This window comes from Erpetoichthys calabaricus, chromosome 8, assembly GCF_900747795.2.
Source record: "Erpetoichthys calabaricus chromosome 8, fErpCal1.3, whole genome shotgun sequence".
Classification (NCBI taxonomy): domain Eukaryota; kingdom Metazoa; phylum Chordata; class Cladistia; order Polypteriformes; family Polypteridae; genus Erpetoichthys; species Erpetoichthys calabaricus.
In genome coordinates this window covers 43,221,686-43,241,658 of record NC_041401.2, presented here as the reverse complement: position 1 = coordinate 43,241,658, position 19,973 = coordinate 43,221,686, and the positions used below count along the sequence as shown (strand labels likewise).

Below are 19,973 nucleotides of genomic sequence, written 5' to 3'. Positions count from 1 at the left end.
CTTATTTATTTTAAAAGAGCAATGTTATTTCCACATCTTTCAGATACTGATGTTAACTGTTCATTACTAATCAAGTATTGATTCTTAAATGTCATTCCATGCTTATGCATATGTTATGGAGCTACTATGTAGACACCTTTCAAATAAAGTGTTATTTCAATTTGTCACATTATGTTACTGTTCTCAATGCATGCTTAAGTGATCTCTAAAAAGAAAAAAAAAAAGCCAGCACTTCAAATATGTCATCCATCCATCCATTTTCCAACCCGCTGAATCCGAACACAGGGTCACGGGGGTCTGCTGGAGCCAATCCCAGCCAACACAGGGCACAAGGCAGGGAACCAATCCTGGGCAGGGTGCCAACCCACCGCAGGACACACACAAACACACCAAGCACACACTAGGGCCAATTTAGAATCACCAATCCACCTAACATGCATGTCTTTGGACTGTGGGAGGAAACCGGAGTGCCCGGAGGAAACCCACGCAGACACGGGGAGAACATGCAAACTCCACGCAGGGAGGACCCGGGAAGCGAACCCGGGTCTCCTAACTGCGAGGCAGCAGCGCTACCACTGTGCCAGCGTGCCGCCCTCAAATATGTCAGTTCTCGCTAATTTAGTCAAGATAAAATCAAATCGAATTGGGACATTGTGAATTGAAATCAAATGAACATCAGTACCAGTACCCAGCCCTGCTTCTCTGGTACTGCTTTCTCTCTCATGCAACTACAGACCTCTTGACGTGGCACTCTAGCATAAGTCAAAGTGAACTTTATTGTCATCTCATCCATATACAAGTATACAGATAGATGAAATTGCGAAGCTCAGGGACCTTTTCTGTTTTTTTGATGCTTTTAACCATGTTTTTTTGTTTCTATCAGTGGTTCCTCTCCCTGATATAAAACCAGATTGTTCCTCCACGATGGTGGTCTCTTCCTTAAGCCTTCTCTTCTATACCTTTTCCAAATTTTCATTGTTTGTGACATCAGCTTTAACCCTCCATAGTTTCCACCATCCTGAATATTGCCCTTCTCTTTATAAATGGATACAAATCAAACTGTTCCTCCACTCTTCCTGTGTTCTCTCCTGTCCATAGATATTCTGCATTAGATCCTACAACACATGCGTTCACGCACCCTGCAGGTGTTTAATTCAGTCCTGTTGCCTTTCCATTTTTCATTCTTTTCAGTGCCTCCTTTACTTCCTCCTTACTTATTCTTGATACTAGCCCTTCATTTGGGACTCCATCCACAAATACTACCCTTTGATTTTCTTCATTCAACAGCGTTTCAAAGTACCTCTTCCATCTATTCTTGATCCTATCATGTTCACCCAAAACCACATTCTGTTCGTCTTTCATGTGCTTTATGTGACTTGTTTCCCGTCTTGTTCATTGCCTTTTTCATTGTCTTTTTAAATGTTATATCTATTAATACAAAAAACAAGTTCCACATTTTCTAACAAGTGGGAGGCATTTTCATTGTAGGAATGAGTTTGGCTTCTGGAATCCATCTTGATTCCCAGCTTTGTTACTCTGGATGTGTTGAGACTGCACATTTATCCAAAGTCTGCTTAATTTTTCTTTTGGTTTTCTGCCCACATTTCATAGATGTGCATTTTGGGTTGATTTGCAAAGCTCAGTTTATAGCTGTGACAGCAGATGGCAGTGTTTCCCAAAGCAAACTGGATTTAAAGCAGATAGCCAAAGGTGCCCCAATATAATCTTTTATCCCTACAAAAAAAAATGACAGCATTTATTTGTATAGCACATTTTAAAAAAAGAAGTGTGGCTCAAAATGCTTTACCAAAAGTAACTGGAAAAAGTTACAATTGCAAAGATGTTTTTGTTAAATACCGTATTTTTTGCACTATAAGATGCACCTGACCATTAGATGCACCTAGGTTTAGAGGAGGAAAACAAGAAAAAAAATATTCTGAATCAAATGGTGCACTAATATGTTTAATAAAATATAGCAGAATAATATTTCAACCATGTAAATTCAACAGCGGTATTAAGAAACATCATCACTGTCATTAACAAATAAGGAGAGACTTTAAGGTTCAAGCACTCTTCTAGTTTTATGGAAACCCCAACAAGTCCTCATCGCTAGTGTCAGAATTTATGAAGCTCAGTTGCTCACGATCACTTTGCAGGAGGACGTACCTATCATCACGCGGCATAACCTGTCCAAAGCCACCAGGGGACAAAGCACGTTTGGACCAATGCTCCCTGAAGTTATATCGCCAGTCTAGTCCAATCTATATTTGTAATGCCACAAAGCCCTTCATCTCGTGTTTTGTTATGGGTTTCCAGTTTGAAAAACGAGAATGCGGTGCAAGCACAGCCCTCGATTCAAAAAATTGCTCTGCATACCTGTTTGTCTCGTCTGACAGTAAGGGAGCTTCAGGAAAGAACAGGCTGAAGTAGTCCAGCGGCTGGTAATCTGTCTAGTCCAGCAGCAAGCCAATACTGTCTTGTGAAGTCTGGTAGCCAGTTTGGCTCCCACGGATCAATGTCTAGGTATTCCTCCCACACGAACCTTGCCATAGGTGCATCGGCTGCACGAATATGCTCAGCTGGGGCGGCATCGGCTGGTGTCCCGATCAGCTGATGCCAGTTCCTCACTCTCTTGTTCGATCTCCTGATCACTCTCAACAAAATCAGATTCTGAAAAATCAGAGTCAGACTCAGTGATAATGCGCAAAACATCGTCTGCTGAGTATTTTGTTTTCTGCACTCGCTTTGCTCCCTCATGAGATGTAGAGGCCATCTTGCCTTTGCTTATATTTGTTTACATTTCGCAACTCACGTACACGCAAGGATTAGATGCCGAGTCAATGAGTCTAACATACCTCCAAGCACAGAGGGAATTCCTGTAACGTAACAGTGAGTTTTGTCACCCTCTACCCCTGGATGTCGACTTTTGTCAGGTAATACACATCATGGTCTGTGACGCAATATTCGCTCCATAAGACGCACAGACATTTCCAACCTTCTTTTGGGGAAAAAAAAAGTGCGTCTTAAGGTGCGAAAAATACGGTAGCTATAATTAATGTCAGAGTCTAGAAAGGCTACAGTTGCTATTTTGCTCCACTGTTGTGTTAAATTGTATTCATGTTGCCAAATCTTGCTTTTTCAAATATAGTATTTTCACTATTTTAACTAAATCTTAAATTTAGTTACTGTGTAGTTCTAAGCTGTCTTCTATGTATTTAGTCTCAGACTGTAGACGTGACTTTGTTGACAGAAAACCTACTGACGTGCAACTTCAAGTCCTTTTGGTCATACAATTCATAAAAATTCAATTCTGTTTTGCTTTCTTATCATTTTTTATACTTATTTAAGATTTAACTATTCATTATCTGAACATTTTTATTCTGATCATTGTGTCTTTCAGCAAATACCTATTTAAATGACAGATTGATATTAATATAGAAATTCTGTAATAAGTCTTCTTTAGATCTAACCTGATTACAATTCTGCAGAAGCTTTAGTTCTACTTGGTTGCATTAAGTTCACTACCTGAAAAACTATTGGTGATGTTAAGTGTTGATTCTTGTAATTTAGTTTAAAAAAAAATCACTGTCTGAGCTGAAATATAGAATTTAATTTAAAATAGTTCCATTTAGTCTCCATTAAAAGTGGCATATAGTCAAAATCAAACAAAACTGCATTTTTCAGTTGCTAAAATTATATTAAAGTTATACTGTATTTACTGTATATATTTGAAAGTAAAATGATTTTACTTGATATGTTTTAAATAACATTTTAAATAATTATTTAATCAAATATACAAATAATGTGGTGTTAAAGTTTAATGTACAGTAACTTACAGATAAACAAACAAGTTCCTTATTTTATGCTGTTGCAAAAGTTTGTGGTGAAACTGGCAGTTGGATTGCTCATACACAAAAATATAATGTAAAGTATTTATAACACATCTGCCTTTCAAAACAGAATTCTATTTAGTGTTTCTAAATTTGTGAGAAATAATTTTCAGAGTGTTTATTTTTGCCAGTTATAACAAAGATTTTCTTTCCTGAACACTTCTGGATATATTGTATGGATTTTCACCTAATAACAAAAATCACCTTCAAATTTTCCTGTCATGTACTGTTTTATTATAATTGCTTATTTTTCTGATTTCCTCTCATATTATAAGTATACATATACAGCAACTACAACTGGAACATCTTTGGTAATCTGAAGGTAGTGGCACTGCTAATAGGAAGGCAGCTCAGATATACCTAGTACTGTTGTTTTATTTGTGAATGGGACAGCCATGCTAAAGAGTCTCATTTCATTAAAAAGAATTGACCGCTTTGTAGGCATTTAGTTCCAGAGGAGAAGAGTATGGTGCATAAACCAGACCCAGCAAAGATATGTTTGCCTCCTTTCTATATAAAACTTAAATTGATTTAAAAAAAAAATAAAGTGATGAACAAGGATGGTGAAAGAATTTTGATATTTCTCTCGGAGGATAATTCTACAAATAACTGATGTTAGGATTAGGTAAGGAATTAATTTTGGGCCACAAATCAGACCTGTAATAGGGTACAAGTAATCTGCTAGTGGGGCCTGATATAATCATGAAATGCATTCAAGGAAGTTGTTGAGAATTTTCTTGATAGCTACAGAACACCAACCTTTGTCTAGCTGGTTGACAGTATGCTTGAAGCATACAAAACCATGAAGTGCAACATGTCACTAAAGATTAATTTCTCGCACTTACAATACACTTGGACTTTTTCACTGCTCTCTTTGGTGCAGTCTGAGATGAATATGGTGAAAGTTTTTACCAGGAAATGTCATTGGTGGAAAAATGTTAGCATTGCAAGTGGAATCCATCAGTACTTGACCACTGTTGTCAGACACTGAAACTAGAAGCATGATATACAGAGTACAAATGAAATTCAGCAGCAAAACATGCTTTAACTCAGTTGAATTGGTGCAGTGTGTCCGCAACATTAAGCAATTAAACAGTCTAAATTTAATTAAAGTAAATTACGTTTATCCAAATTAACACATGATAGAGTAAATCTGAAGTTGTAGTTGTGTTAATCTTAAAGCTCTCTATCATAATCGTTAAACTATTTTCAAGAAGAAACCTTTGAAAAAGTTTGTTGTATACTGTAATCTGAAACCGTATTTTCATGTGCAGCTTTAAAAAGTTACTGACATATTTAGCATTTAGACGTATCATTATACTTGAGTAGAGTTAGCATTTGGTTGCTTTTGTAGAAAACGCTTGTAAAGAAAGCAAAACTGTATTCCTAAAATTATCTTATTTTTCACATTAGTTTTCAGTCATGAATTATTTTAACGCATTATGCTTAAGAAATATGAGTCTTATTATGATTACACAAATAAAAGAATTTTAAGAGTTATTTTAAATCTTTTTTGGGCTATCAAGACCTTACTTTGTTTGTTTTCATGTATCATCACCTCTCATTTACACTGTTTTACTAAAAGCATTGAAGTAGGTTAAGAAATATAAGACCTGACTGAGAATTTTTTTTTTCATTCATTCCAGTGTTGACACATCAAAGCCTCAAAAGATCAAACAAAGTTGACTATTTAAATTCATAATCTTAGAAGAAAGACACAGACCACCAGTTGTTGACAGCTGGCATGCTACTTTTCATATTTCATTCTTATTTGCAGTTTTAGGATTATTTGAATTTACCAGAGGCAAATATTAGAAAGAAACCACTATTTTAAGATTATAGCTGTGGTTGCAATTGTCTGGGTAGCATAGATAATTAAGAGAAATAATAAAGTACCAGAGTTATTTTATAGGCATACAAATTGTATAGATAAGATTTTGAGATAGTTATATTGATGTTTACTGTACCTATACATTTTATTTTGACTCCATTATTAATGTTTTTTCCTTTAATTACATATTTGAAAACAAAAAATGTTGCCAATACTGTTTATGTAATTAATTGTTTTATGAAGTTCTAAAATCTAATAATGAATATGCTGTCACAAAGTTCATACATGGCAATGTGTAGTGCATCATATAGATGAAAAAGTAGTACTTTGATCTGCCTTAGTCTAGGAGTATTGTGAGTGACACCCAGATTTTTATCATAGGGACCCTTTTGGCTTGTTATCAACAGTGTCCAATTTAGTTTTAGGCAGTTTTAGTTCTGCAGCATCAAAGTCAGATTTGCTAGGCTGCAGGAGAGTTTTTACCCTCAAGCTGTTAGACTCCTTAACACCATGCTGCCCCTGGGATCTTCCACACTGCCTCAACCACCTCTAAAAACAGAACTTTTATACATGCAAGCCACTTTCCTGCAAAGATTAGTGTGCATGTAGAAAAAGAACTGAAAATCTCATACTGACCTTTAAGTATTTTGACACTCTTGATATTCTTCTGCTGCGAAACTATCTGACTTGTCATTGTTTACACGTCTTAAACAACTATTATCATACACTGATAATTTCTGTATTATCTATATCTATTATTTATTATTTATTTATTATATTACATATCTATTGACTATATTTATGTATCTAGATTGCAAATACCATACATTGCATCAATGTTCATTTTGCTTACTATACGTCAATATTGCTGCTTCTTCTTTGTCTTGTCTTTGCACAATGTCTTGTTTGTGTTTTAATTTTAAATTTTAATTCTATTTTTAATTTATTATTTGCACATCATGTTGTTACACTGTGGACCCCTAGCTTCGCAATTTCGTTTATCTGTATACCTGAATATGGTTGAGATGACAAAGTTCACTTTGACTTTGACTAGAAAAAAACATTTTTGTCATGAAAATGCTGAATATAATATTTAAAAGCGCTGAAATGCTTGATAAGCCAGATACACGATTTAAAGTAGTACCACTTGCAAAAAACATTTTGTGATAATGATTAGAGATGATTTTTGTTTGTGTTTATGAATTTTAGCATTAACCAAAGAAAAATGTACAGATACGGTTGAGCTTCTGAATGTAAGCAGACTGGATGTGTGAATCCAGAAGTGAGATGGGGGATAAAGTGATCATGCTTAGTGGTAATGGTGAACATTTTAAGTTTTTCTGGCAATGGATCAGTAATTGCATTGTTGAACTGAGTATGCATATAACTGCAGAATATGTGGATAATATATGAGTTGAACGTGATGCTCTTGTAATTTTCAAGATAATTTTTAGTAAAATCTGACTGACCATCTCATCATGTAAATGCAGCCCTAGGATCTCGTGACGTTTTTCCAAAATCATTGTCATCAGCCTCTTACATCTATGTTATGTTTTGGTTTTTTTTAGCAGTTTTTTGGTGTTATTGCTGGAAAGTGCATCATATTTAGGTACTGACTTAGAAATTTGCCATTTTTTAATGTAACTAGACTTGTACTTGATTACATTTTTTTGACCTCTATTTTTTTTGTAGAGATTTGAAAAGTTTCCTGTGGTAAATGAGTAAGGCGGTATACAGTATATTGTATTATTCATGTAATATTTTGGTTACCTTGTGTAACCATGATATGTTGATTTTAGAAAAGGAAGAACATAAATGTAGAACCTTAGAAAGGGTTTTATGGTTTTTGGTTGAGCAACATATTACAACATGTTGTTTTTTTTTTTTTTTTTTTTGTAATAAGAAGAAATGTAACGTTTACATTTCTTTCATTTCACTAGTAACCTTTTGATGCATGTCTTGTTAATTAGTTAATTTTGCAATTTCAATATTGTTAAATTTTGCCTGCTGTAGAGGTAGTATGTTTCTTTATTTGCATACATTTAAATGAAACAAATTCACAGTGCTTATAATAGTATTCAGCTTTGTTTTTATTTGATTTGTAAATAGTGTAATTTTGTTATCAGACACTAAGTTGTAAGTTATACATTTGTGTTGATGTACTGTTTTAAAGGTTTTGCATTCATACTGGAGTAAAACATGTTTCTTCACTCGTCTATTTGTAAATGTTATAAAGTACACATCTGTCTCAGGCTTTGGAGGCATAAAACACATTGCTAATATTGGGCAATATCTTTCTTAAGCAAAATTTTTTTTTTTTGATTTTTTGGGGTTGTTAAAGAGAACACAGGAGTGACACTATTCTCTTTGGTACAAAAAAATCTGTTCACATTGTTTGTGCTTGAATTCATTAGCAGCTCTGTGTTACCAAGATATTTCTCACCTCACTTTCCAACCCAACTTTCTTTATCTTGCCTCCAATAAATCTGAATACCAATAGTCTAATGAACTTAAAATATTATTTTCTATGCACATATTTTACAATAACATGTATATACCACATTTCCATACAGATTATGTAGCTCAAAGTGCTTTACAAGATGAAGAAAGAAAAAAAGAAAAATATAAAAATAAAATGAGGCAATACTAATAAGTAAGAAAGAATAAAGTAAGGTCCAATGGCCAGGATGACGAAAAACAAAAAAAAAAATCTGCAGGGGTGCTGAAGCCACGAGATTGCCCAGCCCCCACTGGCATATTTTAGGTTGCTTTGCTATGGCTTGTGAACATGTTTATCACATAACTAGTCTATGTTTTCCTTTTTAGTCTTTTCTGCTTTAGCTTCTCTGGGTTATAAATTTGACATCTGCAATACAATAAAATGAACATGATCAGTATTGTCTTAATGTATCACAAAATTCAATGTTATTGTCTAAGAACATATCCCATTGTATTTTTGTGTTCACGCTCATACCAGTTGAACATTCTCGCTTCTGACTCCCCTTAGGACAAGTTTTAAGGATTTTTATATTGTATTCTGCCTGGCAATTGGGGGAAAAGGGAAACTGGGGACCTGCCCTGGAATCAAGCTTTTAGTCGTGAGCTGGTTGGCGAGCACCTGATGGTCGGTCAATCCTTTATCCATGGGACTTTCCCAAAGGAGCAAAATGCATCTATCCTCCAGTGGATTCACCACTTGCAGAAAGAGCCAAAATGGTCTGATGCATTGTGACTTGGGTGATGTTTTAAGGCAGGGGCCTGATCCCCAGCTCTCAAAACTAACTCTAGGGAGTGTTGCGTCAACATAAATCCCTACATCCTTTTCAGAGGTTGTTTCCTGTAGGTCAGTGTCTCACATCTTATATTTATGATTGCGCAGGATAGTAGTTAACCACACAAAACAAGTTCACTTGTGATCAGGTAGACCAGACCACATACATAGTTGGTGAGAAACGAATACTCTGTGTAACCATCCATCCAAGGTTATTATAGTTAATGAAAACTAAAATTAAAACTGAAACTATTATTAAAAAAACATTTTCGTAAACTGAAATAAAATAATTAACAAAATCAAAATGAAAAACTAAAACTAAACAAAACTATTAAAGTAGCTGGAAAGACTAACTGAAATAAAATATAATTTACTAAAAATCTTTTTAGTTTTCGTTTTTTAATGAATATTCTTGCCGCTAGTCATTAACCCTTGTAATGTTTAACTTGAATATAGAAGGTCATCCACCACAAGACGCCCGCATGTATTCATTCAGTGAACGGCGGCTAGTGACGGAGAGTGGGTGTTCACACAGCATTTGTGGTTACGGAGCGAGCTGAACACAGTCGCATAAAGCATGTGGAATAGAAAGCGATTTACTGTGCTGCCTTTCTTTGCACTTGTTGTATATCACGATGTAATTCAAACTTGAAATCGGAATGTGCTGGTCAACAAAACCTTTACTGTATGGACAGAAAAATCACAAGTGAGTAACATTTCAGTTTATTTCTCAGGTGCCTGCTTTTTGTTGACAATGATTCACCTGCCATTTCATAGACATTTAGAGTGTAAAAAAAAACAAAAAAACCCTCAAACCTTAAAATTCACCTAAATTTCATTACAAATTGGTCCGTTGAGGGCAATAAAAAAAAAAAAAAGATAAAACGTGCCAACAGTTCTCACACATTTGTTCAGTACAAATGACGTAGAAAATATTTTAAAAATTGTATACAAAAAAAGGCAAAACTATAAAATCTTGCATCCATGAACCTCCTAATCTGCCCCATGCATGTAGGTATGATCACATTTTGGGTTCAATACACACACTGGAGACGCGGTTACTTTCAAGTCTAGGTACATATGTACTTTAAAATATATTCACTGGTCAGAGGCCTTTCCAGTTTCTTTGGGAGTTCAGGCTTCTTGTCTGGGTGACAGTCTTCACTTTCTTTCACTTTCTTACGTTTTGTGTTTCCTTTTTATGCACAGCATACAACATACTTTAAAGGGCTCTCATTATGCAGATTTAATAATGATTACATAAATAATCAGTAAGTATTTTTCTTTCTGCAGCTGATTGTCCATTCTGATCCTAATTACCCAAGGCTATATCTAGCAGTTTGCATTAATATTAGTTACAAGATTCAAAACACCAGATATTTCAACAGGTAAAATTATGACTTGTTTGAGCATTTAAGTACAAGAGATTTAGAGTTTAAATAAATGCCTAGCAGTTTTATGGTTTGTTTGAAAATGTTATAGTCCCAAAAGGTTAAAATTCAGGCCTTGGATGCCCCCATTTTTTCCAGTGTTAGCTTACCCAGTTCAGATTTTGACTTGTATTAAATAATTGCAGTCCAAGTTCCTTTTTTTACATATTGTTTATTTTTACTTTCTTGTATACAAACTATAGAGAAGATATTGTAATTGTCCAAAACTTCGATGTTGAGATTTTGATGAATCTCAATGTTTTAGACCTCCTTGACTTTTTCATTTGCGAAGTATAGGGAAAGTACTGCAATCCTTCAAAAATTCCATTTCGAAAATTTGATGAATCTCAATGTTGTAGACCTTCTTGAGTCCTAAAATGCCATTTTTGGAATTATGTCTGTGTGCGTGTGTGTATGTAAACATGAGAACTTGAGAATGCTTTCACTTCAGTCAACCAAATTTTGCATACAAGTATTAGATACAAAACGTAGATTTCTGTCAATTTTTGGGATATTTCCGTTAACTGGAAGTGGTACTTTACCTTTTATTCATACAGCTACAGAGTCCAATCTATTCAACTTTACTTTTATAATAATTGTTCAATATATTATTAATTTAATTTGACTTGTGGTTGATGGTTCTTTAATGTATATAAAAATATAATCATTGTCTTGCAGTTTACTCCTCAAATATCCATCCACATATCTTAGAATACAAAAAAGTCTGGGGGAGACCACTCCCGATTTTTACTTCAGTATTGTGAGTTTGAATATTCATTCTTCATATGGCTTGGTGATGGACAGGTTGACAGACGAGATTAGACAGAAGTCCCCATGGACTATGATGTTTGCTGATGACATTGTGATCTGTAGTGAGAGTAGGGAGCAGGTTGAGGAGAATCTGGAGAGGTGGACATATGCTCTAGAGAGGAGAGGAATGAAGGTCAGTAGGAATAAGACAGACTACATGTGTGTAATTGAGAGGGAGGTCAGTGGAATGGTGAGGATGCAAGGAGTAGAGTTGGCGAAGGTGGATGAGTTTAAATACTTGTGATCAACAGTACAGAGTAATGGGGATAGTAGAAGAGAAGTGAAAAAGAAAGTGCAGGCAGGGTGGAATGGGTGGAGAAGAGTGTCAGGAGTGATTTGTGACAGACAGATATCAGCAAGAGTGAAAGGAAAGGTCTACAGGACAGTAATGAGACCAGCTATGTTATATGGGTTGGAGACGGTGGCACTGACCAGAAAACAGGAGACAGAGCTGGAGGTGGCAGAGTTAAAAATGCTAAGATTTGCATTGGGTGTGACGAGGATGGACAGGCTTAGAGATGAGTACATTAGAGGGTCAGCTCAAGTTGGACAGTTGGGAGACAAAGTCAGAGAGGCGAGATTGCGTTGGTTTGGCATGTGCAGAGGAGAGATGCTGAGTATGTTGGGAGAAGGATGCTAAGGATAGAGTTGCCAGGCAAGAGAAAAAGAGGAAGGTAATGGGTGTAACAGAACAAGATGCAGAGGACAGAAAGATATGGAAGAAGATGATCTGCAGTGGCAACCCCTAACGGGAGCAGCCGAAAGAAGAAGAAGAAGAATATGGCTTGTTTTTGTGGCCATACATAATGTAGATGAAATGTGCCCATTTTGTAGTATGCAAAGTAGTGTATCATTTTCTTATACTCTTGTAGTTATCAGATTATAGGCATTCTGCTTACAGAGCTACGGTATATTCGGTAAACAACTCACATAGGTATTATAAATGCACTGATGCACAAGTACAGCTCTTGTCATCCCTGATAATTTTTCCCTAGAAAAAATCATTTTTGTCTAATGAAAGAAGCCATTGACACATCCACAGGGTGTGTATTGTTATGTTTCTTCATTTGAAAGTTTGCTCTGTGAAACACAACCAAAGTAACTGAATATTGGAATAAAGCAGCTAATCATCTCCTGATTTGGCACAAAACTACAGTACTATGAGTGTGAAATTCCTTTAATTGTTCAGTTGATACTGGCATATAGAGTTGTATCCCACAACAAAAGACAGCTAAACTCCCCATCCAAAGGCACGCAAGTCAAATAGATGGTGATTTCTTTTTTTTTTTTTTAGTCTGACCATCTATTAGCATCGATGGGGCGAGAGAGAGAAATAATGAATAGGAAAAAGAGAAAATAACTAGTAGAGACTTCCACAGCAGAACACAATATGCAAAAACATGCTGAAATTTAAATGTGCAAATTTTTAGCTGCTGTAAATTGACACTTAGTTCAGAATTCAGTGTAATTGTTTACATAGTTCTGATTCTTTATTATAAGTTTTTACCAAATTTCTTGGATTTTTAACATTCCTAGTAGAAACAGGTGTTTTGGATAGATATGTTAAAAGTATGTTGCAATCTGTAAAGTTAAAATGCCGTGTTAAAAATGAATGTAATCACACAGATTGAAAATGCATATGTATGATTTTGAATTGGAACTCCCCTTGTGTTATTGGCAGTCTGAAAGAAGAATCCACTTTGCACTATATTACGCAAATATGTTATATTCTATATGTTAGAATATGAACTAGAATTAGAACGTATAGAATATGTTATATTCTAAATGTTTGTCATATAATAGTACGTAAGAGTTATTTTTCTTGTTTTTGTTACTGATTCCTTCCATTTCAGTACACTATAAATCGGACCAAACAGTTGCTTATGGGTAAAAGAATATAAACATTGGTTTTATATCTCAATGAATTACCATTACTTCACCCCAACCCTGATTTTTATTTTAAGTAGTTTAATTAAAGCCTCTTTTAAGTGGAAATGATTAATGATTAAACAATTTTATTTCCAGGGTGTTTATTCAGTCTAGATGGTAGTACATTTAAATCTACATTGTACTGATCATTAAATGTATTCTGTGTTATTTGCTATATTTTTGGTTAGCTGTTGGAAATAACACATTTTGTCTTGTTTTAAATTATATAGTATTAACAAGGAAAGCATTGTTGATGTAGAGGGAGTGGTGAGGAAGGTTGATCAGAAGATTGAAAGTTGCACCCAGCAAGATGTGGAGCTGCATATTGAAAAAGTAAGTGTTTACTTCTTTAAAAGTCTAGGCTAGAAATAGTAGTAAACTGTGCACGTTATATTACAATTATTTGTCTTTGAGAGCCCAAAAAAAGTTTTCTAAATTAAAAAAAAAAAAAATAGGAATCAGTATTCTTTCTTTCATCATAGTAATATAGATGGCAAATGCAAGGTCAAGCGTATTTTCTTACTCAAAAGATTTAACATTTTAGCTTTTTAGCCTTTATCACGTTTGTCCAATTTTTTTCTTCCTCTTTAATCTTTACCCCATCTTTCTTTTCACAAATACACACTGAAGCAGATTTATCACTAGATGTAAATGCCCAAATCAAAGTTAGTGAAGAAATCTGAGCTGATATCAAGTGGTGTTTAAATTACATGGTTTAAATGTGGCCTGAGCATTTAAACATACATTCAGTTTATGTAGAATGTATGCAGCTACCTATGCATTTTGAACTAGTTAGGTGTAAGCATGGACTCCTTCATTTTTTTTCTGCTGTTATTCAGCTTTGTATATATAAAAGCTAAGTTAATTTTCTAAACATGGTGAGTCAACTCTGTGCAACACTGTTAACCACTAGGTTTCAATAGATGGATAGGTTAACTTGTTGCAAATCGTTTTACTAAATAAGAAAATATTTGGAAAGTATTTTCTTATGTACTTCATTAGTGGTTAAAGTTCTTTCATCATTGTGTGCTTGTAATGTGGTTTGATTAATGTAAACATTAGTGTCTAATGGCTAATGAAATTTAGAATCAGTTGCTCTTCACACTTTATTCTGGGGGAGTCCAAAAATGGAGAGAAATGATTAGTGACAGTTTGCTGTATGGTTTTAAATGAGTTCATGTAAAGTTCAATGTATGAAATGTTTGAAAGGAAACTATTTTTATTTCACAAATTTATTTGGTTTCATGTTTATTAGATATTTGTGATCAGCTTGGCTGAACCACGTCTGCCCCTGCAGCTAGAGGATGCTGTCCGTCCTGATGGCGCTGGTGATGAAGTAAGTCATTTCATTTACATGCTTAGCTATTTAAAAAAAGGACATAAGCTTTCAACTTGCTGCAAATGATTATTAATAATGATTACTTTAACCTAGTCTTTTGCCACCATTTCCACTGATATCATCTCTGTCAAGTATTTACTCATTTCTGTTGCTCACCCAAAGCATTCCAGTCTGCTTCTTTTTAATACACAGCTTACTGCCTCATAACCAGATTACATTTCTCTATGGTGATGTCCTCTTTACACTGGCACCCCATTAACATTAGGGTGGATTTTTTCATTTTAATGTTTGTTTTGATAGGTTGGCTCCCCTCATATATCTCTGATTTTCATTTTCCTTACTCCACCTCTAGGTCACTTAGGTCTTTGATCTGTTGTCTTGTAAGTGTAAGGATGATTGTTCCTTTGCTGTAAATGGTGCAAGAATCTGGAATAGTTTGCTTCGTAATATTAGATCTGCACCTTATAGTTAATGTTTTCAAAATACATTTAAAAACTGATTTTTGTTAAATTGCTTTTTGGCTTTTGGTACTGTTGTAATTTTGTGTTATCTAGTTTTACCCTTTATTATTTATTGGTTTATTGTATTTTTGGTAAATTACTTTTGTCCTGTATAGCACTTAAAGATAGTTGTTCCAAATGTACTATATAAAAAAGGCATATTTATTGTTGATCCGGTTTCTTCAATTTGCTTTAACCATACATTTTCATGTTCTATATGGATATAGCAAAAATAAAAAGGTAGATAACTATTCACTTTGGGAGGAGCTGGAAAATACTTTCATCTTTTTAAGATCATAGACAGTTTTCAAAATATCTATTAGGTGGAGATGGTACATTTCCATGTAGCACAATGGGGAACAATAAGTATTACCCTAAGTTCTTGTCTATAAGCCGGACTCATGTATTAGCCGGAGACCAAAAATCATACGAATTTTTAAAATAAAATCGTATCATAGATAAGCCGGACTCATGGATAAGCCGAACGTACTATAACCTATAACTAATAGAAGGGAGGGAGGTCAGTGGTCTCACTCGCGGCCATTTAATTTCTTTAAGGGGGGAGAGAGTGTGAGATATTGGTGTCTCTCTCACTCCCCGCATGGCGTGGTTGGAGCGGCCGGAGCGCGTTCTTTCTGCTCTGGGCGTCGCCGAGTCAACACGAGCGCGTAGCGGTCATTTAAATTGTGATTTTATATGTAAGCATATTTAAATATATATCGCGGATTTCTGCGGACAATGGGTCTTTTAATTTCTGGTACATGCTTCCTCAGTTGGTTTGCCCAGTTGATTTCATACAAGGGACGCTATTGGCAGATGGCTGAGAAGCTAGATTGCTTACTTTTCTGTCTCTCTTGCGCTGACTATCTGTGATCCTGACGTATGGGGATTGAGCAGGGGGGCTGTTTGCACACCTAGACGATACAGACGCTCGTCTAAAAATGCTGAAAGATTATCTTCACGTTGCTATCTTTTGTAAAGCTGATTCCTGAAAAGACATGCTGCACAGTGCTTCGCATACTTAAAAGCTCGAAGGGCACGTATTGATTTTTGACTGAAAAACAAACTCTCCCTCTCTCTCTCTTTGTCTGCTCCTGACGGAGGGGGTGTGAGCTGCCGCCTTCAACAGCTTTGTGCCGCGGTGCTTCGCATACTTAAAAGCCAAACAGACATATTGATTTGTTTGCTTCACTCCTTTGAAGAGGAAGATATGTTTGCATTCTTTTAATTGTGAGACGGAACTGTCATCCCTGTCTTGTCATGGAGCACAGTTTAAACTTTTGAAAAAGAGACAAATGTTTGTTTGCAGTGTTTGAATAACATTCCTGTCTCTCTACAACCTCCTGTGTTTCTGCGCAAATCTGTGACCCAAGCATGACAATATAAAAATAACCATATAACCATATGGTTTCTACTTCGCGGATGTTCTTATTTCGCGGGTGGCTCTGGAACGCAACCCCCGCGATGGATGTATAAGCCGGACTTATGTATAAGCCGATATTCTATTTTTTCATTTTCACAACTTTTTTCCTTAGATAAGCCGCGGCTTATAGACAAGAACTTAGGGTAAATAAAATATGTTCTGACTAAATGATGATTTCACAGAAACAAATTACTTGATATGGTGCTGTTGTTCATTTTTATTCTGAAATTTGCCATACACTTTTGTAATGTTAAATTAGAATATTTCATCATTTATATCCCACTTGTTTTGTGTTTAGAATTTCCATACCTTTTGGAAAAAAATCTTAAAACATTTTTTCTTTCACTGATGTATTAACTGGCTAATATAATATCAAATCTAACATAAGCTGTTTCTGCTTACTATGTGCAGCTACTGCTTAAATCTTCACATTTGTCATTACTTTCACTGTATCTGTATTAAGTATAGTTCAGATTTTAGAGCTAACTAGCCACTTTATAAAAAGAGGTAATAGAATAAATTTTAAAATATTTGATATCTCTTGCCTTTCCCATGTACTTCATTGCCGTTCTTCTGTATCTTTGTGTGCCTTAACCTCTCTTGCTCGGTGCTCTGTCTCTTCAGTGTGTACCCATACAGCCTGCTTCTCAGACTTTGTCATTCAAGGTGTCTTGCTTGCCTCCTGTCTGCTTTCATTGTTCCCATCTTTGAAGGGAACTTTCAGCTTGGCTCCTACACGTTCACTCTTCCTGGACACAGACACACAGACTTTAGTGTTTTATAATATAGTAGATAGATGCAAAAATTAACCTAATTTTCATGGCTTTGTCTCTTTAAGGAAGGAAGAGCTACTGTGAACCAAGACACTCGACTGGATAACAGAGTTATTGATCTTAGGGTAAGCTGATCAACTTTCTAGTCAGCAGGGCAGCCACATTCAAGTGTTTTGAGCATGGGAAAAGGTGCTTATAAAAAGTATTATTATTATTACTGTTTTTTGGTTTCACTACTCAGATATAATTTGATTGTATTAAAATATAATTCAGAATGCAAAAACTCACCATCATGTCTGTAAGATCTGGTGTCTTGCTTTACTTTATGCCAATTTTAAAATAAAAAATCAGTGCAATTTAAATAATTTTTCATGCAGAAATGTTTAATGAAGAAATAGATTAATATTTTAAAATAAAAAAATGGAAATAAAACCAGCATGAAAATGTAAATGTTGCAACCACCTACTGTATGTTCAGTTTGTGCTTCTCACTTCAGAGTTTGATAGACATTATTTGTGTATTTTCTCTTTTACCTGCTGTAATCAGGAAAGTTAAAATGCCAACGGCAAGTACTTTTTCATGTAACACAGAATACATTGTTGGAATTTTAAAATTCTCCCAGTCATTTTGGCTTTTGTAAAACAGTGGGCTCTCTAAAATGTCATATGTTACCGATAGATACTTTATTAATCCCAAGGGGAAATTCACAGTAGTCTGCAGTGAAAAGAGTATAGTGCCACGTTTATAATTTATGTGTTCCATGTTTATAATTCATTTGTTGAATAATTGCCTTGTGCAAGAAGTAAATAGCAATACATATTTACTGGTAATTATAGACTGATAATAAATAGAAACCTGCATTTCGGCAAATGGTTGTTGTCAAAGCCTGTGTGCTGCAGGGTGAAAGGGCAATCTGCTAGAGGGTTTGTTTTGTTTTTTTTTCTTTTCAGGATTTTCATTGATTTGATACAGCTGTGTTTGTAAAAGCAAAAGTAGCTTTGCAAGAAATATGTGTAGTGAAAGTTTTGGTAACACCACTCCGGTTGTCATTGTGACTGAAAACCACAGCTCAATAAGGGAAGAAAGAGAACATAGAAGTAAACAAGGAACTGACGTAAATAGTCATACACTCAAGTTTCCATGCTGTAATCTGTGTCTACCACCCAGCTGTAAACAGAAACTCATCTTGATTAGTAAACTTTGTTTTTTTGCTTTTGTTGTACTTGAAACATTGTGGCTAAAGGTGGTAAAACAAACGTGTCAGTATTCACGATTAAAAAGTATTGCATTTGTTATGGAAATACTTTTCTTTTTATTGTATTCTGATATACGCTTAAGTTCACGACATGGCCATTTATTTATCATATTACGTCTTTTTTCCCCTTTAAATGTCTAGCTTACAAAGGTTTCAATACTGTAATTTAAGAAAATATTTGTAATATATATATATATATTTATATATAACTATAAATAAAATAATGAATATAATTGCATGTATTGTTTTTGATGTGATGTTAGTTGCAAACTGTTTTTCATTTGAATTCCAGATGACTTTCTCAGTGTAAAATTATGCTTATATCCTAAATTGTAGAACTGCTGTATGCCTGTATGTATGTGTGTGTGTGTGTCTGTATATGCATGTACAGTGTTTTAATTTTGTGGGTTCAGTCAAGCTTGATAAAAGATCAATATAAATTTCATACCAGTTAGTCAGATTGAAGAGAGTATTTTTTTCCTTCATTGGTTCTATTAAATGAAGTAAGAGGACTTTCACATTTTCTTGTTATGGCTTTAATTCGTTACAATGCCATATTGGCAAACTACTGTAGAAAAGATGAAAAAGGCAGTACCTGTGCCAAGTTTATAGATAACTGCTTAAAAAAACTGATAAAACCAGAGCATCATATTTACTGCTATCATTTTGAGTGAAACTGTTTATTTTTCATCAATCCAAAAACTAATGATATAATTTCAGTCTTCATTTAAAGTAGGCATGTGATTCTTTAACAGCCGGTTTACTGAATGTGATCTGGAAGAATATATTATTTTTCAAAAATATTCACACAGTGTTCAGGATTTCTTGTTAAAAAAAGAAAACCGGTCAGAATGCATTTTTCAGGATTTGTGCAGATTTTAGCTATTAGATGAAATGAAGTATTTTGAACTCCTGTACTTTGTAACAGGAATGGCTGGAGGATCTGTAGTTTCTTCTGAACTTTTGGGGAAATATTTTAGGCATGAAGTGCTGATTGTGAGAAAGATTTCAACCTGATAAAGAAAAAACAGTATTCATTTAAACACTGGGCAGTTCTATAAGAATAACATTTGTTTAACATTAGCAAATTCTATTAAAGAAACAACAGCAGACAATTTTGTAAAATATATAAAACAAATAATACACATAATATTATTCTTTTTATTAATACTAAGGTATGACTATACAATGCATGTTTTAAATTCTTCAAATCATGCTGTGGTTTTCTTTCTTTCTTTCTTTCTGGAAGACTTTAAGTAGGTTTTTGATAAGAAAAGACATGTATGGGTTCATAAATTTGCACCAATATCAGTAAATCACAGAGCAACTTTCGATCTTATGTATTGATCTTTATTTCAATCAGTTGCTACTTTATCATATTTTTTTCCTTCATTAATTCACATTTAATTTGTGATATATTAGTATACAATAATGTTTGTCATTTTTTTTATAGTAGTCCAACTTGAATAGAATGAAGTTGCATTTACTATGAAATCCCATGAATTTCGTATTCCAACAGCCT

General features: G+C 34.6%; 1 protein-coding gene across 1 annotated transcript in view; it reads left to right on the top strand.

Moving 5' to 3' along the window:
- dars1 (aspartyl-tRNA synthetase 1) overlaps window positions 1–19,973 on the top strand; it is a 76,797-nt gene that overhangs the window by 44,338 nt on the left and 12,486 nt on the right. Inside the window, exons 7-9 of the mRNA XM_028806500.2 lie at window positions 13,392–13,494; window positions 14,417–14,497; window positions 17,262–17,321. Coding sequence (XP_028662333.1) covers window positions 13,392–13,494; window positions 14,417–14,497; window positions 17,262–17,321 — 244 coding nt within the window. The remainder of the gene's footprint in view (window positions 1–13,391; window positions 13,495–14,416; window positions 14,498–17,261; window positions 17,322–19,973) is intronic.